Source organism: Actinia tenebrosa, unplaced genomic scaffold (assembly GCF_029948245.1).
Source record: "Actinia tenebrosa isolate PJP-AT-01 unplaced genomic scaffold, QUT_ActTen_1.0 PGA_scaffold0__85_contigs__length_37466705, whole genome shotgun sequence".
Lineage (NCBI taxonomy): Eukaryota > Metazoa > Cnidaria > Anthozoa > Actiniaria > Actiniidae > Actinia > Actinia tenebrosa.
The window spans coordinates 12,267,536-12,289,652 of NW_028292569.1; the positions used below are offsets into that span (position 1 = coordinate 12,267,536).

The 22,117-nt window shown below is 40.1% G+C and overlaps 2 protein-coding genes across 4 annotated transcripts; both read left to right on the plus strand.

The window, feature by feature from the left end:
• The first annotated feature begins 812 nt into the window (after window positions 1–812).
• On the plus strand, window positions 813–5,999 carry LOC116297149 (uncharacterized). Of its 2 annotated transcripts, XM_031705314.2 has the most exons (9): window positions 813–931; window positions 1,019–1,095; window positions 1,509–2,425; window positions 2,763–3,028; window positions 3,112–3,262; window positions 3,509–3,605; window positions 3,690–3,999; window positions 4,158–4,433; window positions 5,554–5,999. In XM_031705314.2, exons 3-9 carry the CDS (start codon window positions 1,518–1,520, stop codon window positions 5,874–5,876), a joined length of 2,331 nt encoding a protein of 776 aa, XP_031561174.2. In that variant the 5' UTR covers window positions 813–931; window positions 1,019–1,095; window positions 1,509–1,517; the 3' UTR covers window positions 5,877–5,999. The 2 variants fall into 2 exon arrangements, with proteins under 2 accessions (XP_031561174.2, XP_031561173.2); XM_031705313.2 differs by lacking the exon at window positions 1,019–1,095.
• A 1,740-nt stretch (window positions 6,000–7,739) lies between these two features.
• LOC116297151 (retinoic acid receptor RXR-alpha-B) lies at window positions 7,740–21,931 on the plus strand. 2 transcript variants are annotated; one of them, XM_031705317.2, is made up of 5 exons: window positions 7,740–7,879; window positions 11,829–11,923; window positions 12,402–12,895; window positions 19,219–19,833; window positions 20,171–21,931. In XM_031705317.2, exons 3-5 carry the CDS (start codon window positions 12,403–12,405, stop codon window positions 20,404–20,406), a joined length of 1,344 nt encoding a protein of 447 aa, XP_031561177.1. In that variant the 5' UTR covers window positions 7,740–7,879; window positions 11,829–11,923; window position 12,402; the 3' UTR covers window positions 20,407–21,931. The 2 variants fall into 2 exon arrangements, with proteins under 2 accessions (XP_031561177.1, XP_031561178.1); XM_031705318.2 differs by lacking the exon at window positions 11,829–11,923 and having other exon boundaries at window positions 7,743–7,879.
• Window positions 21,932–22,117: the final 186 nt, after the last annotated feature.

Below are 22,117 nucleotides of genomic sequence, written 5' to 3' on the forward strand. Positions count from 1 at the left end.
GTAAACTGTCCACAATCAGTTATCAAAATGACTAAGAAGCTGTATTTACACAGTTGGAGGGCATGGTGTGACTGTTCTAATGAGATGGTTAGAAATATTGCTTGTACTTTATCTGGGTTTTAAAAAGGCAAAAAGGGTGATTTTCTTTTTTTCTGCTCTCTGTGCTCGGGGAGGGGGGACTCCCTTATGTGGACTATACAGGGATGATTTGCTGAACAGGGTATGGTTTTTTTCGAGCTTGTCATAAACAGGGTATGCAATTTCACTCGAGTTCCAAGTTCTTCCTGAGTATTCTGTCATATTCAGGGTTTCTACTTTCGTATTGTGTAGTTCCAAAAATTATCCATACCCCCCTCACGGAGGAATTTTTTTAAGACACCCCCCTACCCCATACGAACTTTTTCTTCTTCCATACAAACTCTGGTTTTTTTTCTCTGACCCCCCTACTCTTCGGAAATTCCAAATTCCTCCATGGGGTGGGTATCGATGGTTTCTGGAAACTACACATTGACCGAAACTGGTTATTATGGTTGTAAAAAAAACAATATGCCAGATGACATGATAATTGAAACAGGAACTCAGTGCAATAAATTATAACTTTTGTCATAAACAGGTCTACAAATTTGAGTTTTTTTGTCATAAACAGGGTACCTACCCCTTTCAGAATCCCAACGGAACATCCCTACCCAAATTCTGGCGGAGTACCCCCCCTCCCTCCCTGGGTCCGTTTTCTGGCTCCATAGTGATGGCCAGCCAAGGCCATATAAAATTCCCCTGCCCTCCCATGAGAGGCAAACTGTCTGCATGATAATTATCATGACTTAGAAGCTGTATTTACACAGTAAGATACGTAAATCATCGAGAGGTTTTAAAAACAGATATCTTTCTCCTATTTATATTTTCATTATCTGATCTTGAATAGAATCCTGAGGTAAGTGAATTGTTTCGTATTCATAAATATTAAGAAAACTGTAAGTTGCAAGACGATCAAATCTAGTCGTATTCAATTATTTGGCAGGAAAATGGCGGAGATGCATGATCGAATAAGATCAATCAGTCATAGCTGTAGAAGATAAGCTTTTTTCGTCCTTTTCGGTAATTATTTGATTGACCTTCGATCTTAGTTTCTAAGTTTAGAATACCAATTCTTATGTTGTGTTATGAAGACGATTATACACAAAATATGGAAAGTTTTTCCGTACCACTTCTTTCCGTATTGTTCTCCCCATCAGGTTCAAACTGTTGTGAATTTTTGTCTTATTCTTATTCTCACCGTTCATATCTATTCTTACAGCTTTTTCGTTTTATTTTCTCCCGGTAGTGTTCGCAGACGTGTTAATATATGTTTTAAAATTATTACCTTAGTTCTTTTATTCAAATTTAGTAATTATAATGTCCCATAAAGCTGAAGATGTTTTGTCTTATTTGGCCAAAAAACCTAAGAAATATAATTGACTTCTTAATTGTTTCTTTTGGATGTTAGCTTATTAGATATTACTGTTTTACAGCTGTGAAGAATGGCCCTGAGTAATATGTACAAGCCACAAACAAATAATATATTAGATCTGGAAAGTGATGAGGATGATTTCACTGAAGATGAACTAGATAATGAACTAGATGACTACAGCAAGAGCTTTTCAGTCCGACATGTCAGCTCAAAATCAGAAGTACAGAAGCCACTTATGGCCCCACACACGAAAACAAAGATTCGGCACAAGCATACAAAACCTTGGTGCACAACAAAGTCTTGTTTGTCATGTTTTATGTGGTTAGCATTCTTTAGCATCTGTGTTGTTGGTCTTGTATTGCTTATTTTACGTGCTATTGATTCTGCTGATTTAAATGCAAACAGTGAATCAAACCATGTGAAAAAAGGGATTCAAGGGGAACATGTTTTTTATGGAAATGACAAGAACATTGAGGCATGTGATGTCCTTAAGACTAAGAACATTTGGCATTCCAATTTACCAAAACTCATGACCGAAACAGCTGTCCGCCTGAATGATGTTAATGGTGATGGTGTAAAAGACATCATCATCAGCTTTTCCACTGGTGTTGATGCTCATAAACCCCCAAGACTCTCCTGTGATCTCTACTTCAATGGTTCATACCCCTGCTTTGGTGGTGCTTTGGCTCTTGATGGTAACACAGGGAAAGAACTGTGGAGGCATTACTCTATGCATGAGATTTATGCATTAAACTGTAATGGAGACTTGGATCATGATGGCACTTGGGATTGCCTGTTGGGTGGTAGAGGAGGAGCTTTCCAGGCAATCAGTGGGAAGACAGGAAAATTGCTGTGGAACATGGATGAACAGCCAGCAAGAGATGAGAATATGAACTTTTATACAGCCCAGTTTATTCGTGACCTGGATGGAGATGGTGTTATGGAGGTATTGGCTGCTCATGGAGGCGATCCTCTTGCGTAAGTACATTGTACACTATCTACAGCTATTATACACATATTATATATATATATCAGTGTCATCATAATCAAGTAAGTGTCAAGTAACTAACAAAAATTTTGAAGAAGATATAACTAGCTAAAAACTAGTGTGAGCTGCGTTGGTGTTTCTAATGAAACAGTAATAGTGAAAAGGTAAATTATACACCGTGAAAAAGATGAAAAAACTTACTGACATTTCGGACGCTAGTCCTTCGTTCGGAGTACAAAAAAAGCCCCAAAAAAATTTCAACAAAAATTTTAACCAATTGATATTTAAGTTGACTAATAACAGTGCAACCACTATTTCTTGTCATAGAGAGGCAAACAGTCCAAAAAGACTAAAAGGTAGACTGATCATTTTCTCTGGGAAGACAGGGAAAGTACTTAGATGGACAATAGTGCCAGATGAAAGAGAGATCTATTTTTCGCCAGTCTTGTATCATAAAAAAGATGGCAGACAGATGGTTATCTTTGGGACTGGCGGAGAAACACACCCTGGTGGCTTATGGGTGATTCCATTGATGAACCTTTATTTAGGTATGGTGGAAACAGCCCAGCAAATTTATGAAGACAAGTATAAAGGTACATAATAGTACTATAGTCATATATAACAGTACTGATTATGATAGGATTCTTACTAATTACCTAAAACCCTTGATCATCAGGAGTCATGACACCCCCTTTACTGGTGGATTTAAACAAAGATGGCACTGTGGATATAGTTATATCCATGTTTAACACTACAGTTGCTGCTTTTGATGGAGAGACATACAAGATGATCTGGAATTATTCCTTTCCCAATAGTGAATCATACGCGTACGTATAATAGGGTATTGAACAGCTATGAGGGGTATAATATATAGGGATGGTATAAAATCAACTTTTACATGCATTCATTGTTAGCTAACATCCATACCCCACACCCATAAAAAGAACAAAATTACAGAGTTTGTATGGAAAAAAATTGGAAGTTGTTGGGGGTAGGGGGGACTACACATTTTGTATTAGTTATGTTCTCGAATGTTGAGCAAAGTCATTTGATTTTTTCTGATATCTTGCTAGAACTCCTGGAGCAGGTTTATATAATGATGATGACATTCCTGACATAATGGTTCGATACAACTATGGACCGGGATTTCCTATATACTACTATTCACAGGTATTTACATCAAACTAGTTTTCATCTACAAGCTTTGTTATTTGATACAAATACATTTGCTTGTCTCTATTTATCCTTGTAAAGGTTACCATTCTTGATGGGAAGACTGGTCAACCACTAGTCACACCATTCAAAAAATCTTCAGTAGTTGTGAATAGCTCCCCACTCTCAGTCAGTATGGAAGGTTTGGGAAACGACCTATTCATCTACTGGATGGCAGATTGCAAGGGCTTTGAAGGAGATGGAAAGGAATTCTCATTTGTTGAGGGTACAAATGTGCATGAACAGAGCAGAGCAGACACTTGTCAGCTGCGCTACAACACCAAGTCTTTCAGCAAGATTAATATAATGAATAGAAGGACAGGATTTCCTGGCAAAACAATTTACAATTCAGGTAACCTATAAAATGCTTGGATTAATCGTTACCAGGTGGCATATTTTAAGGCAAAACAGAATGAAAACTGTTTGATCAAATTATCATGGTATGTAAAGCATGCAGGCTGAGTTATTTCAATAGAGTTGCTTTGCTAATCTATATGGTGTTAATCTTAGATGAGTATTGGGAATTAGAACACTCGGAAAATGACACAATACCATCCAAGAAAGAAGGAAGAAGAAAAAGGCATATAGGAGTACCCGATCATGGTGGCTTTCAACGTATCATAGCAACAGGAGGTTTGGCACCCTCCCTCCAAGTCGGCAACGATGGTCCTGCAAACTCTATTGATGTAGTTTTTACAACTTATTGGCAGTATCCTGCTAAAGTAAGGATTATTTTACCTGAAGATAAGGCTTGTGTTGAACACTACAGGAAGCTTGCTAAACAAGGTGAGTCAGACTAAAACGTTAGCTCGATCTTATCTAACACGCGAACAGGTCTTTAGCCAGGAACGAAAAAATAATGTAAAGATGTCACCAATTAAAGTATGTTTTTTATTATATCTTGTAATGGGGGCAGACAATAAATAAAACTAACATTAAATTTTGTCGTAAAAATTAACTGTATTTGATCCAGCAGAACTATTTTAATGATCATTCACTAGTAATGTCGGTTGCTTTGTTTTCGAGGATGTTCAGTTTCTTGACTGCATTAACGGGATCAGTGCTAGATTGTCATTCACTCATAGTATTTACGTTAAAGAAGGCGTCAATCTGCCCAATTACGTACAGTACTATTTATTGTATTTATTATTTTTGGGCAAAATATGAGGCGATCATTATTTTACAGTTTCATTTATCAAGATTTTACCTTAATTTACTATGGTGAGGTTCTAGAAACATGAAATAAGATATTGATTGGAAATCACAAGTTAGTAACTGAGCGTTCTTGAGTAAAACTTTGATCTTCCAGTTTTTAACTAAGAATTACCCACCATGGATAAAACAACTCGAAACTTGACATGTATGGTAGTGTGGGCGGTGACGATGACTTCAAACCCACTTGCGATGCATAACAAAGCTTCTTAACGGATTATCTAAAAGTGATATCATTTTTCCCATATTAATACTCAGACATCTTTAAAATCGGGGGATGTGTAGCCTACCGGCTGACTGAAGTATTAGAATAATCTTATTTTTTGTCCTGATTAGAGCTGAACATAATCCTATAAGATATTCAGTAATTCCCTTGCCAAGTGGAAAGAATATTAAGTTTCTTTAGAATTCGAAAAAGAGAAGGGGTGTCTAGATAGGTAAATCTGCAGTACAGTATTTATATTATAGGATTATTAGAGTTAAAATCGCTAGGTGTGCACCAACAAGCCACCTGTACCTTTCTCTTTTTTTCTGAACAGTATGCATGCCGGCGGTCGTGTTAGGCGTAGTTAGCGACCCTATAACCTTTAGGAAATGCTTGCCGGGTTGACTTGCCCAAAAGTTGTTTTCCATACCTTTGTTGCAGCCGTTAAATATGGCGCATATGTTTTACTGTGTTGCATTCCGCTGACAGGAAAATTCAAGAATAAAGTCAACACAGAGGAAAACGAGAAACTTGGCATATACGACGCAGGAGACGCAGCTGTCAACATTTGTTTGAAGAAAAAAGAAAAAGCATCGTCCACCAATACCGACAAGATTTACGTCAGCCAAGAAGATTTTGACTGGTACAAGATTCATTTTGGTAGTTTAACAGTGTACAGATTTCAGATCAGTTGTGAGTGTAAAAGCCTTGTTACTGAGAACAAGTGCAGCAGATTTCTACCAATGAATCAACAGGGGTGGGGAGGGTACATGGGTACCTTGGGTAATAGCTATTATTTGCCTAGATATTAGGCTCCCTTAAATTCGCCACTGAGAAAATCTTAATAAATTCTTTAATAAGAATACACATGTAAATAATATAAATATATGTCTGCAGCGTCAGGACCTAAATAAAGATTAAAGAATTAATGTTAATTTAATAATAGCAGTTCTTTTTTAAGCCTCTTCCATTTTCCTAGCATTCCCTGAGTTTGACGACACTGTCAGTCCTGATTTGATTATTTATTTCTTGGTTGGGATTCAATAAACCAAGTCTCATGACCACTTTCCGCCATGTTGGATGATATAATCATTTCTGATGAATTCAGTCCTAATAAAGGAGAAAAGATGTGACAAACATGTCTTTAATTCAGTAACAGTCGCTTGTCTGTTCCTACCTGCGGCAGCCAACAAGTTCGGCATGCCTTTGATTCCACCTTTTTGAACTGTTCATCTTCACATTAAAAACAAGGTGTTGAAAACCTTGTCTTGGGCTAAAAACCGCCTTAGAAAAGAAAGGTCAAAAAAATGGATGCGACACTGAGCGCAGGCTTCATGTCTATTCAGATTACATGACTCGATAATTATAATTATTGATTTCTTTCAGCAAGAGATCTACTATCATTCAGCACTCTAGTCTCTCAGCATTTGTGTCAAGACATTGAGACCAAGATCGTATAACGGAAGACGTATTCTTGCATAATTGGACTTTTTGACCCAAAACTAAACTTGGTTATGAGTACCTCCCACCGATATCCGCCCATGCGCCCTGCAGGTATAAAGCAACGAGCGGAATCGTTGTAATAGTTGACTCTTTCTGTGAAAAATGTGGTTTTGTAGCATGAATATTGTACTCGTTTTCGCTGAGCCTCATGAGTCTAAGGCATTAACAGAGGGCTCCTCCAGAACGATGCTACTTTACCGGCCTTCCCCAAGGAAGGCTACGTTACCCTCCAACCTCAGGATTGTATAATTTTCTGTTTATTTTTTCCCAAAGTAGTCAGCCACCTTAAGGTTTTGCTGTTTTGTCTCTTGATGTTTTTTTTGTGCGTGCGTTTTTTTCATTCCATAACCCTGAACGGCCATGCTAAAGGGAAAGACATAACAGCTACCAAAGGCAACTGCCAGCCTTTAGACCCGTACACTAACATGCGATATCAAGCATCATGGTTTATATTAAGGAGTCCATTAGGAGAGAGGTAACACTTTTCTGTATAATAGCTAATAATAAGTAAAGGATCCCTGCCCTGGATCCTAGCTTTAACCTTGTCTCCAATTGCAACAGCTAAAACTTTGGTATTCTAGTTCAAATCTTGTTTTATCGAGTTTTTCAACCGGGGTTTGTTAACAATTTTAGCAACTGCTATCCTAGAGGAAAAGAATCAATTTCGTTTTTTGCCATCCCATTTTCTCATTCCCAATTACCAAAATCTCATTTTCCATTCCTTACTCCCCAGGTTATTTATTATCGCCATGCAATGAGCAGTTTTCCTTCACTAACCCAGCATTACTAGCACCGTTAGTTAAGTTGCATATACGTACAGGTACTTCAAAAAAACGTCGGTGAATAACGTTATGTTGCATGAAGTATATTATATTCATCGGTAAATAATGTCAGCACAGAAAAAAATGTACCGAGTTCGCTGATTGGATATACATAGTGCCCATAGTGCATTTTGGGTGGGATGCAGCTAAACTTTAATTTATTCAGCCACAAAAATATCGTTTGGTTTTTTACAGTAGCCCGAATGTAAACATTTCCTGTAACCATTAAAGTCTATTCATCAGTTGGTGTCGTTGTCTTGCCGTTTTTCTTCGCACAGGTGTGATGTCGGTGCCATGGGCATGAGAGCCAGCCAGCCAGACTGATAAAAATAGAACCAAATCACGTGACTAACCCCAGTCTCCTCAAGGATTGCCCGATCTTTGCAAACAGCCGATGTTTACTTCAATTTTTGGTTGAATGTGGGCTGCATTCTGCCGTCTTTTCCTCGAAAAATCAACATTCAGATCGTTGGAAGAGTAATTTTATAACAGTAAGTATCGTATTAACATATAATCTATGGATTTGAATCGAAGTATGCATCGGTACACGTTGAAATACCTGTTAGAATCAGACAGTTTTCTCGCACGACACACGATTCAGCTTACAGCCATAACGTTGTTTTGGTATACTTTTTGCATCTGAATATTACTTGGGAGAGCGATTATTTGATTTTTGGGGTCTGTAAATCGTGCTATTTTGGGTATAAATGAAAGGATTCAGGTTGTGTCTGGTGTTAATCGACATTTTTTTTTTCGTAACTTTGAGGGCTAAGGATTTAGGCTTTGGTCCAAAAATAAACGCCAAAGTTTTACATTTAGCTTGCGACCGACCCTAATTTCCTTGATCGGCGTTACACTAACATGAATCTATTGCCTTCCTCTCTTAAATCTTATTTTTGTTTTGAGAGTGTCGCTACCTCGGTAGCTTGTCGAGCACGTTTTATCTTGAATCGATAAACTTTGACACTTTTCTTATGGATTGCCTGTTCAGCAAACCGAACCAGCTATCAGTACATAAGACTTGATACCCTCTATCTACTTTCATGGCATACATTTTACCTATTGCTAAGTACTTATTGCTAAGAGGCTAAAGACATCCGCAAGGAATAAACCAAAAGTAAACACTTTATTTGTGTGAAAAATAGTGATTACGAAGTAATAAATGTTTGCCTGACGATCGAATTCATGGCTCGCGCGTGTAGTGGTCGAGCATAACCTCAAATTATTCTGAAAACCATTCCCGCCTGCAGGATGCCAAAATACAATCTGTTCTTGTAAAAAAACTGCTCCACTTACCTTCGGATATGTTTTACAAGATTTACGTATTGTAACGCTACTTGTTTGCCGAGATTTTCTTGAACAGCCACAGAGAGATCAGCAGGACATCACCCAATACTCTACAGTCAACATCACCCCATCCATTCATTATGTACAAAAACTACAAGTTTACATAACATATGGTGTATTCTGCTTTAAGTTTATCTTTCTTTTGTTTGTAGTGGTGCATGTAAATCGAAACCTAACCGCAAATGGTTGATCTTGTTTACTAGTCCCTCGTCTTGAACGTAACGCCTCAATGAACTACAAAGTTACATATATCTATTTCCTGATTTATGTATTCAATCATTGGTGTAAAAAAAAATTTCTTTTTTTACATATTTTTATGGTGTAATAGATACATAGTTCATTCCTCAAGTCCTTATGATTTGAAGTACTAAGACAAATGCATGCTATGGTTTTTCTCACACTCGTCGAAAACTTGTAATCTAAACATTTCAGATCTGGTTTACTTATATTATTTTTATTGTGGTCACAGATCGCCCTTGTTTGAGAACCAATTCCTCTTAACAATAATTGTAAATAAGCTTGATCACGTTGTTCGTACTTTATGAATCTACTAATTACACAAATGTACAAGATGGTTTCATCATTCAGTAATAGAAAGCTTGTTTATTCGCAGATAGTGTGATATCACTGCACAATTAAGGGTACTATAATATATGTATCCGTTGTACACCTCTTAATATCATTCATATCCATACAGCTAGGAATAGTCACCCACCATTCATCTATTGTTTCATGTTTATTTCAGTATTTATATTTTTTTAATTCTAGTATCTATCAATAAAGTGAAAGGATTCTTTTACTTTATCAAGTTAGAAAACATGTTAACTGCTCCAAAATTAAGTAGTTTTTAATTAATTTTTCTTGATTGCATTACAATAGATCTGATGGACCCTTTTGATGAGGTTTGTTTGTCTATGAATTATTGTAGTGGGCAATGTCTGTGTCTGTTACAAGTATTGATGAGAGTTTGCAAGAAAATAGTGATCACTCAGATACAATGGTAGTTTCACTTTCATTTTCCCTTTACCAGGGGGAGGCACGGAAGCCACTGGTTTTTACCAAAACAATGAGTCTGATAGTTTATGTCTGAATGTTGGTTCCTGAATCTCTTGAGGATAAATTTGAAATTCTGTAAATATGAGTAGATTTTTATCTAATTTATATACATTTTTTTAAATTGTTTTTAGAATGAAGGCATTTAACCTGTGAAATAAAAACTATTAGTCAATGTGTAATAGTCAAATAGACATAAAAGAAAGCAATGGAATTAAGGTTTGCTAAAGTGTATTAGTCTAATATTTATTTCACAGGTTTAATGACTTCACTCTAAATTGTTAGTTTAAGTAGGCAGGTTCATGCCAACCTGTGCTGCCCAAATATGAACTTGCATTAGCAAATAAAGTATGTGTCTTTGTATGTACTTTACATATAACTTATAAAGTAATAAGGAAATCAGGTATGCCTTGAGTGTTTTTTTAGAATATAGAAAGTTGTTTATTTTTCTTGTAACATTACTGTCAATAACAATAACACACAGCTTGTCTTAATATGTTATATTTCTTGTAACTACTTCTTTTCTTTATTTTTAAACATGTTTTGAATTGTAGTAGTTGTGGTTGATAATAATCTGCATGAATAGCAAGTATATAATTGCACCATCAATAGAACCTACACTACATGACAAATCAAACACATTTGTAACAGGTAAAATGTGCAGATTTGAGAAATGTTTGAAAATTACCTAAGGCCAAATTTGATAGCTGTTATTTACACAATATGTACTTAAGGCCTATCAATATTATTTGTGGAACCCTTCTTCCTTACTTTCCATTTATATATTACCATGGCAACTAGCTAATATTCTATTGACATTTTGTCATACTGCTGCCTGACCTGCAATTGTAATGAGTAAAGAAGACTGTTCTTAAAATAGCATTTATCACACCTAACTGTAGGCTATATAAAGAAAGTTGTACACTTGTATTGTTTGTTGCAAAACAAATTGCCAAGGAAACGTGTTAGGGTCATGTTGTTTTTTCAGCCAGAATCGTTGAATAAGGTACATGGTTTGCTGTTGGAAGATATATTCTAATACATTTTACTCACTATCCTTCTTATGTATTGTATAAATGTATTGTCTGTAGGAAAAAAAAATTATTAGATTTTATCATGCCAAGTTCTTTCAAGGTCACATTGGAGATTGAAAATGGGTTTTTATTTTTTTTAATGCAGAATGAAATCTTTTTCCTTGGTATAACTAAATCTATAAAAAAAAACAATTATTGAATTCAGTTTTCAAATAATTTCATACATTTTCAAGACCTCAGTCATTTTATTGTATTTTTATTACTTTTCAGAGATGGATCCAGGGGTGGTGAAGGGGGTGGGTTGGCACCCCATTTTCACTCAAATTTCACACTATTATTCTTAGCAAGCCACCCCTTTTTCCTTGATAGTTACTCCTCTCCCCCTTCAAAAATTACCTGTATCTTCCACTACTTTTAAAAGATATTCTGTCTGAGAATTGTAGTGAGTTCTTCTTAAAGAAATATAATTTCTCCTTGTACTTCAGTTCAGGTAAACTGATATCCTTAATTTTCATGCAACACAATGAACAGATCCCAAACAAACTGGGGACAGTTGATGTCAGAAGATTACTTGGCCCTTGATTAAATCACCTGAATAACAAACCAGGCACATTGATTGTATTGCTGAGTCCATTTTTGAGTATCCTACTAAACCAATTAGCATTATTCCAGGTTTTCTAGTTTATATAGGAGAAATTCTTAAAAGCAAATACTTTGATGTTGAATTTGTACCCATCATTCATATGAGAGTAGATATGTAGGGAATAAACTGAAGGTTGCAAGTTATAGATTGATGACTTAACTCTCTCCTATCTGTCTAGTTAATATTCTTGTGACTTGTCAGGCACTTGCGGCAAACTTGGAATATTTCCACAAGCTAAACAGTTACATTAAATGATATGAATTATTTGATTTTTGTTTCAGCAAAATCCAGCAGCTATCATTATATAAACCCAAATATATTTCAAATATATCTTTGTTAATACCTATATTCTCCACTTTCAAGGTCAAATCCGTATATTCTGTCAACACGTTTTACTGTTTCCTGTTGGTGTCACACAACGAATTCAGTCATATCGGCTAGTTTTGTATCCAGAAAAGGTGATATATATAGTGCAACCTGCTATCTATAACCTGCCACCCGTGATCTGTAATCTGCAGTTTACTTCTCCCGGTACAGTTGAGGTTCTTTGAATGAATGAATGAGGGTAACACCTGACAGTTATAATTTAAAAACTCATACTGATAACCTAGAGGCCCTCTTTAGTTTCTGAAAGGAATAATATTGACAAGTGTAGTCTTAGGTCATTTACTGAGAGGTCTTGTGGTCATACGTTGAACTTTTTGTACTGGATTTGTTTGGGCCTGCCTCATTCTTAAGACTTGCATCAGATCCGGCAGCTTGAGCCAACAAATATGAAGTACTTGATCACTCGACGGCCGGAAGTTTCTATTTGAGAATATCTATTTTTTAGATTCATTCATCATTCAGGACACTTACCTGTTCTTTCCGTTGCTCTTTAAATGATTAGATAGTTTATACAATCTTTTTGAAGCTTAACCTTTTTCAAATCTGCAGAATGTCAGAGATGGAGTTGCAACAAGAAAACGTTCCTCCGTCGATGCGTAGTTATCGTTCTACATCCACGTGTAGTGAAGGTTCCGACGCGGTCTTCTTAGAAAACAACATAGCAGCTGACTCGTCAAACGCCAAAATAAAACGATCCAATAGCCTTGAAGAACTGGAACCATGTCAGTTTATCAGAAAATTAAACTTAAACTCGTCGAAATCAGAAGCAGACGTAGTGCCAGAAGAAAATGGCAAGGCAGCCGAGGTTGTACAAGAGGGATCCACAGGTCCACTTTGTGTAGTATGTAGTGACAAAGCTACTGGATATCATTATGGCGTGTTTACTTGTGAAGGATGCAAGGGCTTCTTTAAGCGTACTGTACAGAAACAGTTAGATTACACCTGCAAAGCTGATGGAAAGTGTGACGTTAACCAAATGACTAGAAACAGGTGCCAATACTGTCGATTCCAGAAGTGTCTGGACAACGGCATGCTCAAGCTCGGTAATCAAACTTTTTATATTAATGCAGTATATTTCCAATTCTCATTCAGTTATGTGTGCCTATGTGACAGAGTCAAAAGACACTATTTCGGACAGTAATTATTTAGTCATAAATCTATATTTTAATTAGGAATGCCTCGTGTACACATAGGAATGTAATTCTTTAGTTAACTGTTTGCGTGGAAAATGCGTAAGCAAGAAATAATTTCCGTACGTAATTACATTACAGTGAGTCATGCCTAGGTTTGGCGCTTGTTTACGTAAGTTCGTGTTTGGGACATCCTGTTTGCGCCTAGGGCGTGCAACATTGCATAGGATGTGTAAGGTCTTAAGAATGCAGGTTTTTCCATAAAAATAGGCCCAAACTAAGCTTAAATCAGTGTAGTAAAAGTTCTTGAAGACGTTGCACATATCAAGACAAGGAATTCTCTACGATGTAAAGAGATATCCTGTAATCTTGTTCCCGTTTTTTTTCGAGTATTGTAAAGTTGTGTGAATTTTTCAATAAATTCTTTTGTCAAAACCACTTGCAATCTGATTCATAGCTGAGCGCCTTGCCGCCGGTTACATTTTTGGTGTCAGAAGTGGGATTGCAAGAAAGTTGACATTAGTAGTTACTGATTATTTACCAACGGGAACGAGACTGAAATCATGGCAGAAGAAGCTGTGGCTGCACTCACAGAGCAATTGGCTGCACTCAAGGCACAGCTGGATGGCATGCAGGCTGAAGGAGGACCCCCTGCCCAACCTGTTCCTGCACCAGTGGTAAAAGTGACAGTGCCAAGGGAGAAGAAGCTGAGAAAGTATGCTGGTGGTAGAGACGACAAGGTGCTTGAAGACTGGATAGCGGATGCACAGAGGTCTGTGGCTGCCCAGAAGTTAACTTCTCAAGAGGCAGTGGATTTCCTGTACCATAGCTTAGAAGGAGCGGCTCGAGATGAAGTTCGACTAAGGCCTGCGGATGACTGGACAGACCCGGAGGGTTTCTTCAGGATTCTGAGAGACGTCTTCGGAGAGAAGCTCACCAAGACCCAGCTTCTCCAGAGGTTTTTCGCCAGAAAACAAGGTGACAGGGAGCCCATCCAGGACTTTGCCCATGCCCTGATGTCGATGGCGGAGCACATAACCAGAGTACACGTAGGAGCCCTGGAAAACAAGGACCAGAACCTCAGAGACACATTCGTTGAGAACTTGCGTGACAACCTGTTGCGCAGGGATCTCAAGCGCTATATCAGAGAACATCCCGAGAAGACCTTCAACGAGGTGAGGCAAGAGGCCTATCGTAGCTCGGAAGACACAGATAGAGGAGCACATCGCCATGCAGCGGCCAAGGAGGTGTTGGTGGAGAGCAACCAAGTAAATGCCATCCAAGAGCTTACAGCAGGACAGAAGGCCCTGGTGGAGAGGCTCATGCAGCAACAAAAATTGCTGGATGAGCAGCAGAAGCTGCTAACCCAACTTACCATGAAGTTAGCAAGCCCATCACCACCACGAAGTCCCCCACGTGGTCCGAGGAGATGTTACAACTGCCACGAGCTTGGACATCTTCGGCCGAACTGCCCAAAGCCCCTGAAAGACAAGGCACCAGCAGCACCACAGAAGGAGTCAAACTCCAGCTCTCCACGGCAGTGAGCCACGCCGTGGAGAGGAACTGTAGTGGCTCTAATTCTCTTTTTCAGAACGAAAAGTTTGTCGGGACAAGTCCCACAGTGGTGGCGAGGATTGGCGGAGTACCTGTGAAAAGCTTAGTGGATACGGGCTCCATGGTTACCCTCATCACCGAGTCGTTCTACAGGGAAAAGCTACAGTCAACCCTAGGAGACCTACACCCTGAAACAAGATTACTGCAGCTGCGAGGAGCTAACGGTTTGGACATCCCTTACATTGGATATATCGTCGCTACAGTAGAGATCGGAGGAGTGGTGGTCCCTGGGTGCGGCATCTTCATCACGAAGGACACAGCAGCCACTACAGTCATGCAGAGGAGGGTACCTGGCCTACTGGGAACCAACGTTCTTGGGCAGGTGCCCCAATACCAACAGATCCTGCAAGATGAAGAGAAGAAGAGTAAACGTAAAACTGGGTTCGTGAAAGTAGCCGGCTCAGACAAAGTCTGGGTCCCTGCTTTCACGGAATCTGATGTCTTGGTCACAGGCCCATCATGGGGCACTGATGCTGTGATCGAACCCCTTGGTGTACCAGTAGAAGGAAACCTCACCGTGGCCAGTACTCTCGTGGATACTACCAAGACGTGTTACTATGTCAGAGTTGCCAACCAGACGGCAAAGGACATATGGCTAAAGCCGAGGACGCGGATTGGAATTGTGCGAGAGGGAGAGATGGTCAAGAGAGGAGAGCAGTTGGAGTTCCTACACGAGAATAACATGGTGACAGTGTGCTGTAACCTTAGTGCTGACCCTCAGATGCCACCCCAACGGGAAGCTGTGGGCAAAGTACGTTGGCAAAGGATACAGACACCCCCTCACGGGATTACCCTGGAACATTTCCCCGGGACGGAACTTCAGAGGGAGAAAGCTCTCCAGATGTTCGAAAGAAATGAAGAGGTGTTTGCTTCATGTAAGGAGGACCTTGGCTGTACAAAGACAACATATCATCGCATCTACACAGACGATGATGTGCCTGTCACAGAGCGTTACAGAAGGATTCCTCCAAACCAATACCAGGAGGTGCAACAGCATCTACAAGACTTGCTAGAAAAAGGAGTGATATGTCCAAGTGAGAGTAACTATGCCTCCCCAATAGTGCTTGTACGAAAGAAGTCTGGAGCCTTGAGGATGTGCGTCGACTACCGGAAGCTGAACCAGAAAACCAAGCGTGATCAGTACCCCCTACCAAGGATAGAGGAATCACTGGAGGCACTGCGTGGCGCAAAGTACTTTTCCACCATAGATCTGGCATCAGCCTACAATCAAATTGAAGTCCATCCTGATGATCAGCACAAGACTGCGTTCACAACGCCCATGGGTTTGTTTCAGTACACTCGGATGCCGTTTGGACTACAGAATGCCCCAGCGACCTTCCAAAGGTTGATGCAAGGAGTCTTCCGAGAGGACATACTTCGCACCCTGATGGTCTACCTGGACGACATCATAGTCTTCTCATCCACCATTGAAGAACATCTTGAGCGGTTGGAAACGGTATTCAGTAAGCTGAAGCATCATGGATTAAAGGTTGAACCAACCAAGTGTCAACTCTTCAGAGATCGGGTGTCCTACCTGGGGCACGTGGTCTCTGCTGACGGTGTCGAGACAGACCCTGAAAAGACAAAGGCAGTTAACGAGTGGCCAGTCCCCCAGACAGTGCGCGATGTGCGATCATTCCTTGGTTTCGCGTCTTACTACAGAAGATTTGTCCCCAAGTTCGCTCAAGTGGCAGGTCCGCTGCACAAGTTAGTTGCTGAGCTCGGGAGCGGAGGAAGTAACAAGACCACCCGAAAGCAGATTGGCGTACTGTGGACAGAAGAGTGCCAAAAGAGCTTCAACAAGTTAAAGAATCTACTAACCTCAGCACCAGTGCTGGCCTACCCGGACTACACCAAGCCCTTCATCCTAGAGACGGATGCGTCCAACGAAGGATTGGGAGCCGTGCTGTCCCAAGAACAGGACGGAAGAGTCAAAGTGACCGCTTATGCCAGCCGAGGCCTGAGAGGTGGAGAGCGAAACATGGAGAACTACTCATCGAGGAAGCTGGAACTACTAGCCTTGAAGTGGGCTGTATGTGAGAAGTTCAGGGAGTACCTGCTGGGATCAAAGTTTGTCGTCTACACAGACAACAACCCGCTGACATACCTACAGTCAAAGAGTAAGCTGAAAGCTGTGGAGCAGAGGTGGGCTGCAGAGTTAGCAAACTTCAACTTCACCATCAAGTACCGCCCTGGACGTCACAACCAGAATGCAGATGCTCTAAGTCGCATCAACCGAGATGAAGAACCAACCACAGTTGAAGTAAGAAGTACACTAGCCTATTCTACCAATACTACAGACCTACCAGAAGAGGTACGTCAACATTTGATGGTATCAGCAGCGTTCATAAGCAACACAGAGACAAGTGCGCTGGAGGAGCAAGCAACCTCATTCCCAACCACACCTCTCACAGAGATCCAACGACTACAGCAGGAGGACCCATGTATCAGTCGTCTCCTCCACTACCGAAACCTTGGACGTCGGCCAAGTAAAAGGCAAAGCCAACAAGAGACAAGGGATACAAGGAAGTTGCTTAGTCACTGGAACAGGATTGAGGAAAGCCATGGAGTTCTCTACCGCCGTACAGGAGTCGGACAGGGAAGTGAGCTTCGGTTACTGCTACTCCCCACATCAATGAAATCACAAGTACTGAAGGGTGCGCACGATCAATGTGGACATCAAGGACAAGACAGGACAGAACAGCTCTTGAGGAAAAGATGTTGGTGGCCCGGTATGCGAGGAGATGTGAAGCAATGGATCTCAAATTGTGAAAGATGTGTCATTGCCAAAGGATCCTACCTTCCAGTCAAGACGCCGATGGGCAGCCTACTAGCTACTAGGCCATTGGAAGTGCTAGCGATGGATTTTACCTTGCTTGAGCCTGCAACAGATGGAAGAGAAAATGTCCTCGTGTTAACAGATGTGTTCACAAAGTTTACAATTGCTGTACCTACCCGTGATCAGAAAGCTACAACCGTAGTCAAGACCCTGATTAAAGAATGGTTCCTTGTGTATGGAATCCCCCAAAGAATACACTCTGACCAAGGCAAGTCATTTGAGGCAGAACTAGTCAAGGAGTTGTGTGCAGTGTATGGAATTAAGAAGTCAAGGACAACCCCCTATCATCCTCAAGGAAATGGGCAGTGCGAAAGATTCAACCGTACACTACATGAGCTTCTAAGAACTCTACCAGCAGAAAAGAAAAGAAGGTGGTCTGAACACCTGAAAGAGTTATGTTACGCCTATAATGCTACGCCACATGCAACGACTGGATACTCACCCTTTTACCTGATGTTTGGTCGAGATGCCAAGCTACCTTTGGACATTCTACTTCCTGATGATGACAGACAAGTGACAGTAGACAACCAGCAATGGATTACCAAGCACCAGACTCGTCTACGAGAAGCTTACACCACTGTGACACAAAACTTGAAGGAAGCTGCTACCGTCAGAAAGAAGATCCATGACCAGAAGGGCAGAGCACTGGCCGAACCACTACAAGTTGGAGAGCGAGTACTCCTTCGCAACCGTAAAGTCAGAGGAAGAAACAAGATTCAAGATAAATGGGACAACCAAGTGTACAAAATCGTCGAACGAAGAGACAACAATACATATGTCGTTGAAAGAGCTGATGGACATGGAGGAGATAAAGTTGTTAGTCAAGGAGAAATGCAAGTGTGTCCAAGACCAATGCTGGAGATACGAGGACGACACAAGCAAGCTGACAGGTCTAGACAAACATGTACTGCATCGCCAGAATCATCAGATGAAGAAGATGACATTGGAGGAATGACAATCGCCTTTCAACCAATGACAGAACCAGCTGAACCTGATGATGATGATGATAGTGATGATGTGTCTGAGGAAGAACTGGCTGCACCTGTACTTCGACGTTCCACAAGGACAACGGCAGGCCAACACAGCAACCTCTATAATCTTCCAAGATCCGCACTTCAGCACTGACGAGTCCACCTGCGCATCATTGTTCCTGAATTTGCTCGAGGACGAAGCAAACAAAAAGGAGGGGCAAGTGTGACAGAGTCAAAAGACACTATTTCGGACAGTAATTATTTAGTCATAAATCTATATTTTAATTAGGAATGCCTCGTGTACACATAGGAATGTAATTCTTTAGTTAACTGTTTGCGTGGAAAATGCGTAAGCAAGAAATAATTTCCGTACGTAATTACATTACAGTGAGTCATGCCTAGGTTTGGCGCTTGTTTACGTAAGTTCGTGTTTGGGACATCCTGTTTGCGCCTAGGGCGTGCAACATTGCATAGGATGTGTAAGGTCTTAAGAATGCAGGTTTTTCCATAAAAATAGGCCCAAACTAAGCTTAAATCAGTGTAGTAAAAGTTCTTGAAGACGTTGCACATATCAAGACAAGGAATTCTCTACGATGTAAAGAGATATCCTGTAATCTTGTTCCCGTTTTTTTTCGAGTATTGTAAAGTTGTGTGAATTTTTCAATAAATTCTTTTGTCAAAACCACTTGCAATCTGATTCATAGCTGAGCGCCTTGCCGCCGGTTACACCTAGATACTAAATCCTTTCATTTAGAATAAACATTTCACCTCTAGTCGTGTTAAATGGTGTATATTGGTTTGTTGTCTTGCAGCCGTCAGGCAAGATCGCGCCCCAGGTGGAAGACACAGACATGCATCGCTCCAAGATCACAAACTCAAAAAGCCAAAGCTAGCATCAAAACCATCTAAAAGTTCGTCGTTGGAAGTGGACTTAACTTCTAGCCAAGGGGAAGACCAATATGTAGAGGAATCAGAGACGTCAGACGAGTACATGGAAATCATCGAACAAATCGCAACAAATGTGGCCGTAATACCAGAAAGCCCCGTTCCAGATGTAGGCGACCAGACGGATGGTGTAGATGTTAATAAACTGATGCAAACTGGTTATCGTGAGTTATACGAAGTTATCCAATGGAGTAAAGACGTGCCTGGGTTCAAGGATTTACGCTTGGACGACCAGATCACTTTGTTGAAGACATCGTTCATGGATCTGAATGTGTTTAGGTTAGCTTACAGATCCATCCCTTGTGATCCAATGTCTCTCAGGTTCACTGAGAAAGTCATTTGTGATGCTGAAGCCTGTATCAAGATGGGATGGAGCAAAGATTTGACCGCAACAACTCTGGAATTCTGTGGCAAATTAAGAAATTTGAACATAGATGTCAACGAATTTGCTTGTCTTTCAGGACTTGTGCTGTTGAGTCCCGGTAAGTATAGTATGTATGTATGTATGCTTTGATACTAGAGCAGTTTTCATATGGGTGCCTTGAAAAGCAATTATACGTTACTGACTTACACAGGAACTGAGACTGATTATCCCATTAAAACACGCGTACATACCGCGGGCACAGTTAACGTCGTGTAGAATACGTCGTCTGTCTCCGCTGGGACTGGTTGGTGCGCGCTACTTTCACTCGACCAATCGGTGTCATCTTGACAAGCATGTCGTTCCGGTCTCAATATAGGACCGTGCGGATCATTGGGGCGGCTGTAGGAATTGGTAGGGAAAAGAAAACGAGCTTGAGTCGTTTATTTCGTTTTCAGATGCTCAAGGTTTGGTGGATAAAGCAAAAGTGTCACAACTGCAGTCCAAAATTTCTTCGTGCTTGCGTGACTATGAAATGAATCGCTACCCAGACAAGGTAAATCGACTTGGCAAGCTTCTTCTGTGCCTTCCGACTCTCCGAGCATACAGCGAGAAAGCACTGGAAAATTATGTAACTCTGGAATTCTTTGGCAAACTTGACATGCCTCCACTGGTTGCGGAACTTCTTGGCTGATGGGTAGAATAGTTTTACAAGGCCAAGCGTATATCAGTAAACTTGATGTGATGGCCAAGTACTGTACAACTAACCTTGGGGAAGTTGAAGTAACCAATACAATAATACGACTGCAAGCGCTGAGAAACATTTAGTTGATAGTAAACTAAAACTGATGTAAAATGATTGTACTGGTTCCAAGTTACTAACTGGAGGAAAAGCAGGGAAGACAGAATACTGGTCATGCATGCTACCCTGTTCAGCTCAGTCTGGTTTAGAATCCAACAAGGGAATGTAATGATCCAGTTGTTGGACCCAAGGCATTAAATAAGACTGACTGAAGACTTGGAAACCAGTTCTCTACATTGGTTTCTGTAACACTTTCTTTGAACGTTTTTTTAGAAGTATATATGATGCTTAATCAGTCGATTCTCCGGCATCATTAATCGTAATCATTAAAGAAAGGTAAGCTTTAGGATCGAACCGGCTCTTTCTTGTTTACCAACAAACATGAGACTATGGAGTTATCTGGTAACATTTTGAGAATAGGGTCAAATGTTTCAGTGGCCTTTCTGAACCATTAGCTATCCCAATCAAACCTTCGTTTTAAAAACTCGACAAAACTGTAAATGTAAAAAAATGTAATTTCGTTAAACGTCCCGGTTTAAGTTTTAAACAAAAAATGGATATTTTAGACTAGCTTTATTTTAGTAAAGTGTGGTAAACATGAGTGCATAGCCTCGTTTTGATGTAGATATACAGCAGTTCATTAACACGTCAGTGCTATTGATGTGAGGACATGATCGGTTGTTACCTTACCTTATCTAGCTCACCTGGATCTCGCCGGTTAAATTTGACTGAATATTGCGGGTATTGGGCTTATGGAACATGGATGCTGCCAAGGTGGAAAGCCTAAAATATACTGCTGATATTAGCATTTGAACCGCCTTAGGATTAGATATTGGTAGAGTTTATAACCGAGATATGGTTGACACCTAGTATTAAGAAACTTACCATCGGGTTCTCTGTTAATCATTACTGATGAATAATTCATAAGCCAATTGGATCGACCATACACGTCACGTGCATAGACCTTTATACCTGATAAAGTCCTCTTCATTAGCCCTTTATTAGTATTCAAGTGAGAATGATACGTTCCTTTATATATGGAGACTACTAATACGGACGAGTTTATCAGGTCAGTCTCACGTACGATCACCGACGACCCACGATGTACGCTGTCTTGAACTTGTTGAGGCCTTTTTTGGACTCACCGCGCATGACAATGACGTACGAATCTCACATGACATTGATGCACAAACTTCTATTGATCTATAAAGATTCATGTTCATGACGTTTATGGTCGCTTTAATTCGACCAAAGATTTGTGAATTATTCCTGAGTGTTTTAAGCTGTTCAATAAACTCGAAGATCGTGTTTTATCAGGTATTAGCCTCGTACTTTTATACCTGTTAAAACACTCCTACTCGTTTGTTAAACCTCTACTTATGATGCAACACTTAATAAAATTATGGAATTAAAATCATTGAATGGTTTGTCGTTCTTTTGATAAAGCTGATTCACTTCTCGGTCGTTATCTTTAGCTCATCAGTTAATATTAATATAATGGCGTCATCAGAACTCATTACTGCCCATTAAGATGAAAGAAATGAATTAAAAATGAAGCACGTGACTCGTGGAGGACCTCATAACAAGATATCGAGCCATAAAC